Raw genomic sequence first — 8602 nt, 5'->3', positions numbered from 1 at the left:
GAAAAAAAAAAAAAAAAAAAAAAGATTTGGTCTGGAGGTGGGGACAATTAAAAATAGGGTTTTAGGGGGGCATTAATTAAAAGCGAGTACAGAAAATGAGAGGTGCCAAAAAGATTGCCATATATGCGCCTTCATTTTGACACACTGCCACATTATTGCATTGGAAAATGTATAATTATTTTTAAATTTTAGAATTCACTTCACTGCCTCTTATAAACAATCGGGTGTCAGTGGGTGTAAAGAAAGGAAAGATACAGAGGAGAGGGTACGACGTAGCAGAGAGTAAGGGCCCCACTTTTAACACAAAATGCCCAAATTCCAAGTCGGTGGAGGCAGTAAAAAAATAGGGGAAATGGGTGGTGGGGTTAATTCCAAAAAAGAGAAAAACCGCCATAATTGAAGAGGATACAAACAGGGAATTTTTATTGTCCTTACCTGACACAAAATGTTTTCTTAATTAAAACAACAAACAATTTTTTTTACAAAAAAGTAAATTTTAATACATTCACATCCCCTCACACAAATTGTCCATTTCGAATCTAAAAGTTGATTCAATAGTAACATTATAATATTTATTAAAAAAAAAAAGTAGAGGCTCCACGGAACAGAAGCAGACATCACGACGCCTACATCGTCTGCCCAAAATCCAAAACATGAGAGAGAAAACACAAGCAGGAAAAAGACATACACACCCTTCCCTTTTTTTCTTTTCTTAATTTTCTCTCTCCGTGTCTCTGTGAAGTTGGAAGTCTAAATAATGACATTTGACAGAGACGACTGAAGTCGGACATATTCAAAGGTTGTTTTTATATGTTTGTGGAGTGGATGAACCAGATTCCCATCTTCAATTTCCTTCTTTATTTCTTTATTATTTTATTAATAAATAAAGAAAAAGGAAAAAAAGAGTGAGAGAGAGAACGAAATCTGGTGATCATACTGGGTTGCGAGTGACTCAACCCCCACATGAAATAGTCCCAACATCACGAAATTTCCCTTCATGTCCTGACAAAGTAAAGTGTGAGATGGGGTAATAATGGAGCTACAGCAACACCCAGCAAGCACAAAAAGCAGAAAAGAAAAGAAAAAAAAACGGTTCATTCTTCGGTCCACCCCCTACTTTCTCTAAACCTTTATTCCAGTTTTACAATAAAGTTGAGTCAGTGTTATCAAATTATGTACTTTCCCCACTTTATATTTACTTAATTAATAACTTTATAATTTCCTTCCATCCATTTTTTTTAATTTTTTCACTGATGTGCCCATTGTGGACAGAATAAAACATCACACCCCATCCCTTTTGTATTCATAATTAAAGTGTAAAGAAACGTATACGAATTCATGCCCCTCTCACTGTTCACTTCCCAGCTTATATAAAGTGTTTAAATTTTAAATAATTCAAAATCTGAATACAACCAGGATCAGAGAGGGAAAATAAATTAATGATTAGAGAAACAGAAATGGGGACAGGATTCGAACCGTTGAGCGCAGGATTAGCTGTGTGTGTAATTGAGAAAGCAAGATGCTGGTTCTATGGGATTTTATTTTAATTTATCATTATCAGATTAGACGTTTTTTTTTTCCTTTTTTCTTTTTTTAGGACAGATTATTTTGGTTGCCGTATGTCAATTCCAAACATATATATTAATTATATAATATATAGTCTGCGGACAGAAACGTAGTTGCCTCGAAGCTAAGAAGCTTTCATGAAATTATATCGGTTAGTTGAGTTGTCCTATATTTTCCACATTTTTTTAAAATTAATTATTTGTTTAATTGCGAGATTTCAATACTAATACTAATAATAATAATTAATGAAACTAGCTTCATGCCACCCTCTTCCTCTCCCTCTATCTATTCAATTTAATTCCCTGTACACATACCTTTAACCATCCATTTTTATTTCATAAACATTTTACATCATTTTTTTTATGCATTTTGCTTACTCCTTTAATTTCTTGGGTTCCTATCCGGAGGTGACTTCCTCCACACTTTTCATACGTAACCGTGACATACAGTGACTATGTCATCAAACTTAGCGTAAAGGGTAAGTCTAGCTGTCACTCCTTCCAATTATGCCATCGATGCCTGGAAATTAAGTTGACTAGCTTACTCGACGGTCATGGCGAGTGTCGTACAATCGTTTTGTAAGTTTTCAGTGTTGAGATTTGTTACTTTTAGTTCTGTACTCGTATTGGTTACTTAGTTTATTATGCCATATTTGACATCGATAGTTTAGTTAAAATATTGAATTCATAATTCTTAGGATTATATTAAATATATAATAGGTCTCTCTAACATGTTTGGCAACTAAAACGAACCTTACTTTATATTTAAGTTTTTTCTTGCCTATTTGGTAGGCAAAACCGTGCGGTTGTCGCTTACTTGTGTTGAGCAAAAAAGCAAGAAAAGTAATGTCGTCGATTAGTTAGTCTATTAATGATACGAAACAAAATATACCAACTTTATCGAAGTTCGAGAGTCAAATTAGACATTTGAAAATATTAGGAAACAAACGGAGAAAAATTATATTCATACATTTGTTTCTTTTTCCACAATGAGGGAGAAAATTAAGAAAAATATTAAGGATAATATAAAGCTGATTAAGGAAGTAAAATTTCCAATGGGCTAGTATTACAACGGAGGTGCAGGGGAGAGAGAGTGTGAAGTGGCAGGCATGGAGATTAACCCGGGTGAGGGTGACGTGGCGGGTGGAAAAGTTACATGGGGCGTGGGGGTCTCCCACGGGAGAAGCGTGATTCATGAATCGCACTGCGCGCGAAACCAAACTTGGAAGAAGCAGCCAAGCACACCACCCGGGTACACCGTACTCTCCTCCCAACGGCCACTGACCCCTCCATCAGTGGGACCCACCCTTGGCACTTCCCACGTGGCGGCTTAGACTGAGGCCCTAGTGTCCATATGCTACGTGCCATATTCCTACCTTGTCAGTTATTTAAGTTACTTAAGAACCAGGATTAAGATAACCCAATGCATTAATCCCGGAAATGCCCCTCATCATTCCACTAATTTACGCCCTTCACCATTTATTATTATTATTATTATTATTATCATCATTATCATTAAGCAGGTAGAAGAGTCAAAACGCAACCCAACCTCGTTCACGTTCTCCTAACCGAATCCACAAATAGACAACTCCGAACCAAAATATAAAAAAAATAAAAAAATAAAATTAATTTATTCGTTTTCAATCACCTTTTTGTAAACAAGGCAACCCCTAAATAAACCCCACCATACGCCTTGCTTCCTTGATTGCGTTTGCATGTCCTCTCTCTCCTCCAATTTTCCCCATTCCTCTCTCTCCCCCCCTTAGGATAAGAATCCAGGATTGCGCTTCTGTTTTGCAACAATTTTCTCAACACAATCTCAGAGCTCTTCTGAAATTCTACTCTCTCTCTCTCTCTCTCTCTCAATCTCAATCTCATGGCTGTTGAAGCTCGCCATCTTAATCTCTTCCATCCTCAACTAATAGGAGGAAACAGGTATGTCTGACTATGAATCGATATCTATGTTAAACTTCTTGTCAATGTTGCTATTGTTTGCGACTCTAATGATGGCGATTGTGGATTCACAGAGAATTAATGAATCCTATTGAAGGAGATGCTAATTTGTATAACAGTCAGATGGGATATGGAGTTCCATTAGTATCAGGAACAACAACTACAGAGACTCTTCTTCCGGCTTACAATTCTGTGATCGTTGATTCCTCTGTTTCCCCCAAAACTGTTGCACCGTCCGCGGCTATCAAATCCGATAGCGGCCTTACCTTTAACTACAACAGCAACCTCTCTCTCCCAAGAAAGCGCTCTAGAGAATGTATGAATATCAACCCATTTGCTTCCTCCTATCCCTCTCCACCGACTTCCAAGTCTTGCGGATCGTTCTCCTTTCTTGGAGAAGACCTCTCGCTCCAGATCTATCAACAACAACTCGATATGGACCGTTTAATTTCTGAACACGTAAGCGTACAATTGTTGTGATTCCATTTGTGTTTTTGAATGAATGAATTCGTTTTGGATTTGGAACTGATAACTGATTTTGTTTTTGCAGTTGGAGAAGGTGAGATCAGAAGTGGAGGAGAGGCGGAAGAGGCAAGCGAGGAGGATAATCGAAGCGATTGAAGTGAGTGTGATGAAGAAGCTAAAAGCGAAAGAGGAAGAGATGGAGAAGATGAGTAAATTAAATGTGGCATTAGAGGAAAGAGTGAAGACTTTGAATATAGAGAATGAGGTGTGGCGCGATATGGCGCAAACGAACGAAGCTGCTGTGAATACCCTGAGAACCAACCTGGAACAAGTCCTGCGCCAAGCGAAGGAGGATCGAAAGAACGGCGGAGTCGGGAAGCGAGAGGCATTGGTGGAGGACGCGCAGTCAAGCTGCGGGAGCAACGAGGAGGAAGAGAAGGAAGAGAAAGAGGAAGAGGAAGAAGAAGTAGAAGGAAGGTGGCGCGTGGTGAAATCCAAGACAGTGAAAAGGAATAAAAAGGGGAGCAATAGGAAAAATGGCGGTGAAGAAAGGGGGAGCAGCAGCAGCAGCAGCAGCAGCAGCAAGGGCAGCAACAGGATGTGCAGAAACTGCGGGAAAGAGGAATCGAGTGTGCTGCTATTGCCGTGCAGGCATCTGTGCCTGTGTACTGTTTGTGGGTCATCAGTCCACACATGCCCCATCTGTAAATCCACAAAAAACGGTAGTGTACATGTAAACATGTGCTAGAACAAAGGGGGTCGGTCTAGAACCGAACCGAACCCCCCCACACACATCCTCTCCCCCACCTAAACTGCCTCTACTAACTAGACTCTTTTCATGAAAAGAGAAAAAAAATACACATTTTGTTCAGAGGCTTTGTTTGTTCCACAGGAAATACATTATTTTGGTGAAAATGAGAGAGCATCATATATGGTTTGGTTTGGTTTGGTTTGGTTTGGTTTGGCTTGGCTTGGCTTGGTTAATTTGGGAGGGGACGTCCCAGGTGGATTACGTGGGGTCCAATGGGCATATATTATTATTTATTATTATAGGATAGGGAGGGGGTTGGATTAGAAAGAAAGAAGAAAGGGAGGGAGGGGAAAGGTGACACGTGAAAGTGTGTGGTAAATGAGGGTATTAGGGGACAAGTGTAATGAGAGAGAGAGGGGGAGAGAGAGGGAGAGAGCGGGAGAGGAGGGGAGGCCCTTCGCTTTCTGATTGCACTGTCCGCCCTCCCACCACTTTTTCTTCCAAAATTATTATGTTTAAAAATATTTATTTATTTATTTATTTATTTATTTATGTTGGTACAAAAAGACAAATAAATAGATGGGATACAGACACGCCAATTCGTGGTCTTTCTTTTTCGATGCTCCCGCCCATTTACTTTTATAATATTTGTTTGAAATCTTTCCTTATGATGTGAACTGTTGCGTAATCCATACGACGTGTCATTTTCCTTTTCTAAAATTTCTTTCTTTTGTTTTTGGCGTTTACCAGATTTTCACAATTATTCGTCTTTTTGTTTTATGGAATTAAATTATATATAGGGTATAAGTTATTCGTATAACACCTCCACGTGAAACTCACGTGATTCCTTCCACTCACGAAACTCCTCTCAACCAAGCCACGACCTCTCTGCCTGCTTGCTTGCATGCTTATCCATCCATCCATCCATCCATCCATCCATCCATCCAATAATGGGCGGAGGAGGTTCAAAATGGAGCATTATATTCCAAAACGACACCGTGGGGACAACCCAAGCATTGAATATTGAAATTTGAAGGAGGAGCCAAAGCCAAAAGGCATCCCAATCCAGCCCAACACACGAATCTACATCACATTTTTGTTCGCCTCAGTTCCCAAATTAAAATGTATATATATGTGTGTGTGTGTGTATTAGTGTGTAGAGTAGGCCCCCACCATGTGTCCCTTTATGACCGGCATGCCCCTCCATTGCCCGTGAATCTCATTCCTCCACTCTTTTCCTTCCACTTTCAATCTCATTATTTATTCCTTCAACCAAATCACCGATATATTTCTTTTTCTTTCTTTTCTGTTTATTCTGATAAGTAAGCTATGTGCCTTTCCCCCTTCCCTACTACATTTTTCTCATTAAAACAACAATAATAAATAAAAGGAAAGGGGTATTGTGTTGTGGTATGCCCAGGAATCTAATAACCCAACACTTTACTCAAAAATTATGATTTGAATAAGAATAGTGATGAATGTGTCACAAGCACAACCTAACACGATGGTGTAATTAAATGACTTAAATAAAAAGGAGAAAGTTGGGGGATTATGGAGTAATTAAATTAATGGTAATGGAGCATCATTAATGGTGCCCTCAAATCTGACCATATAAATCAACCTTATGCGATTGAGACTATCTAACATGTTTGGATGTTTTTTTCCCACTCTAATAAAATCAACATGATTTGATTCCTAATAAGGAAAGCATCTTATTATTTTTATTTATTTATTCTGTGTTTTGTTCAATGGCAATTGGAATCCCCTCTTTTCCTTCTCTTTTTCAACCAAAACCGTCCCACTTTTTTTTTCTTTTACTTCAATATTGTATCTTATTTCTATTTTTTTTTATTCAAATTACTTCATGTTCATGTTATGCATCGTCGTCAATCTCAGTGTTTTAAAACGTGTCTACTATAGAGAAGTTTCTACATTTCGTAGAATCTTTCCAGTTCAGTGAATAAATAATTTGAATAAAGGTCGGTGGCATTCCTTTCCATCAATCTTGTTGGTAGTGAGTATGCTAGTAGTGATAGAATAATGATAATGATAATAATAATACCCACAAGAAACTAGAAAGAGAAAACCCCCCACAATTTGTCTTTCCCTTTTTCAAAAAATACCCCACCTTTGAAATCCCTTCAGATTAGAGTTCCAAAACAAAAAGATCCCACACTCATAATATATAGATGCCGATAATCATCATCATCATCTTGCATTTTTGTATGTCCACAACGTGGGGCCTACCCACCCCACTTCCCAAATTTATGTGTATTTCTGTATCATATGTCACTTTGGAGAATTTTGATTTGAAATGACCTAATTAATGAAATCTGCATCTCCATCTGCATCTGTGTTTGGATGGACCCATTTTGGCATTTTCCCCTTCCCCTACAAACATAAAAGAAATAAACATACTTACTCGGTGTATTAATATGTAAACTAAAGCCATGTTTGTGTTCCCTTGTTGCATGCTTCTTTCTTACTTCAGCTAACCCCCCCACTAAGCTATATATCCAAGCATGCGACAAATATAATATCATAAAATGTCAAAATCTTATCTTATCTTTCTATGGTAGAAATATGGTGGGTTTGGACCATTTCATTCTAGCTCTGTCCTATGAATCCAAAACCCATAATTGCGTCCTCGTGCCCTAATGATCCCACCTTCCCATTCTCCCCCCCACCTCTGCATTAATATAATATATAATACTAAATTTGAATTATAATGATTAACTCTCCATGTGCCCAAATGGGCAATGCTGTTCATAACGTGTAGAGCACAGAATGTATACTTGTTTCTTTAGTTGTTTAAAATCCAAAGAAGAAGAAGAAGAAGAATAGTCTAGTTTGGGGTAGAGGTTATTAATGATGGGTACCTTCTTTTTGTGGCACGACAACAAAATGGGCCTCACAGATAACACACACACCCACTTCTTCATCCATATATTCATTTCATTTGATTTGATTGATTGGAGTTGAGGCGCACTGACAACAACAATGTTTTTAGCATTAACAACCCTAAACGCATTCGAAGATTCCTCCTCCAATTAATGTTCTTCCAATGGATTCTGATTTCTGAATATGGGCTTTTATACGGCCCATAATGCATACTACTGTCCAGGACCATTAAGCCCAATAAATAGCCCATTATGGCTTCTCTACGGCCCATAAATTATTTTAACTCTTCACCAAATTATATTAATAATAATATTTATCAATTCCGTAGAAAATATTTTATGTTTTTCCTCCTCCCCTTCTCCGTCCGCATGTAGTTTCTTTTTCCCGCTGCCTTTCCTATTTTTCTAAACCCTATATTACCACCAAAATTCCCCTCCGCCGCTCTCCAATCCTACCCGACGTAGTCTCAGCTGCTTCCGCGCCTCCTGCTCTCTCAACTGCTGCAGTCCACCCTCCAGACGAACTCGTCGCCGCTCCCTGGCCTCTTGAAGCAATTAGAGTGACTTATCTCTGTTTGCCGTTTGTGATATCGCGCCGCCGCTCAGATTCAACCTAAGGTTTTCTTTTGTTGTTTTATTTTTAAATTTGTTTACCTGGAAGAGGAAAATCAGCTTTGGTGTCGATTTTTTTCTCCTACAACGTTTAATCAGTCTGAATTAGAACATAAAGCTAAATATGCATCGGAGTTCGTTTGAAGGTGTTGGTTTTTTTTAAATGTGGAAGAAACTACGATGCATACGGGGGCAAATATGAATTTATTCCAATGGTTGTTGTATCAATTTAAATCCGTAACTGTGGAATCAATTTAGACCCTTGGGTTAGTCTTTTTCAAAGCGGTCATTGTATAAACTTCTCTAAATGCAGAGTTTAATCCAAGTTATAGGAAAAAAAAAAAAAAAAAAAAAAA

At 38.3% G+C, this 8602-nt stretch overlaps 2 protein-coding genes across 3 annotated transcripts in view; both read left to right on the top strand.

Annotated features, from left to right (window-relative positions):
• Positions 1–3260: 3260 nt before the first annotated feature.
• Positions 3261–4920, top strand: LOC111468428 (probable BOI-related E3 ubiquitin-protein ligase 3). The gene is made up of 3 exons (XM_023113645.1): positions 3261–3500; positions 3593–3977; positions 4069–4920. Exons 1-3 carry the CDS (start codon positions 3442–3444, stop codon positions 4729–4731), a joined length of 1107 nt encoding a protein of 368 aa, XP_022969413.1. The 5' UTR covers positions 3261–3441; the 3' UTR covers positions 4732–4920.
• Positions 4921–7987: 3067 nt separating this feature from the next.
• Positions 7988–8602, top strand: part of LOC111468435 (KRR1 small subunit processome component homolog) — a 4656-nt gene continuing 4041 nt past the window's right edge. The window contains exon 1 of one of the 2 annotated variants that reach the window (XM_023113654.1): positions 7988–8247. The gene's annotated coding sequence lies outside the window, so the exon portion shown is untranslated. Of the gene's footprint in view, positions 8253–8602 lie in introns of both variants that reach the window. The other variant, XM_023113653.1, reaches the window with a different exon arrangement.

The sequence above is a fragment of the Cucurbita maxima genome, unplaced genomic scaffold (assembly GCF_002738345.1).
Source record: "Cucurbita maxima cultivar Rimu unplaced genomic scaffold, Cmax_1.0 Cma_Scf00036, whole genome shotgun sequence".
Taxonomy (NCBI): Eukaryota; Viridiplantae; Streptophyta; class Magnoliopsida; order Cucurbitales; family Cucurbitaceae; genus Cucurbita; species Cucurbita maxima.
This window is presented reverse-complemented; position numbering and strand designations above follow the sequence as displayed.

What these genes read in the sequence shown, in the direction of transcription:
- LOC111468428 (XM_023113645.1), top strand. Translation starts at nt 3,442, where the DNA reads ATGGCTGTTGAAGCTCGCCATCTTAATCTCTTCCATCCTCAACTAATA. An exon ending in CAACTAATAGGAGGAAACAG is followed by an intron (nt 3,501 to 3,592) that starts GTATGTCTGACT and finishes GTGGATTCACAG; the next exon opens with AGAATTAATGAATCCTATTG. An exon ending in ACCGTTTAATTTCTGAACAC is followed by an intron (nt 3,978 to 4,068) that starts GTAAGCGTACAA and finishes TTGTTTTTGCAG; the next exon opens with TTGGAGAAGGTGAGATCAGA.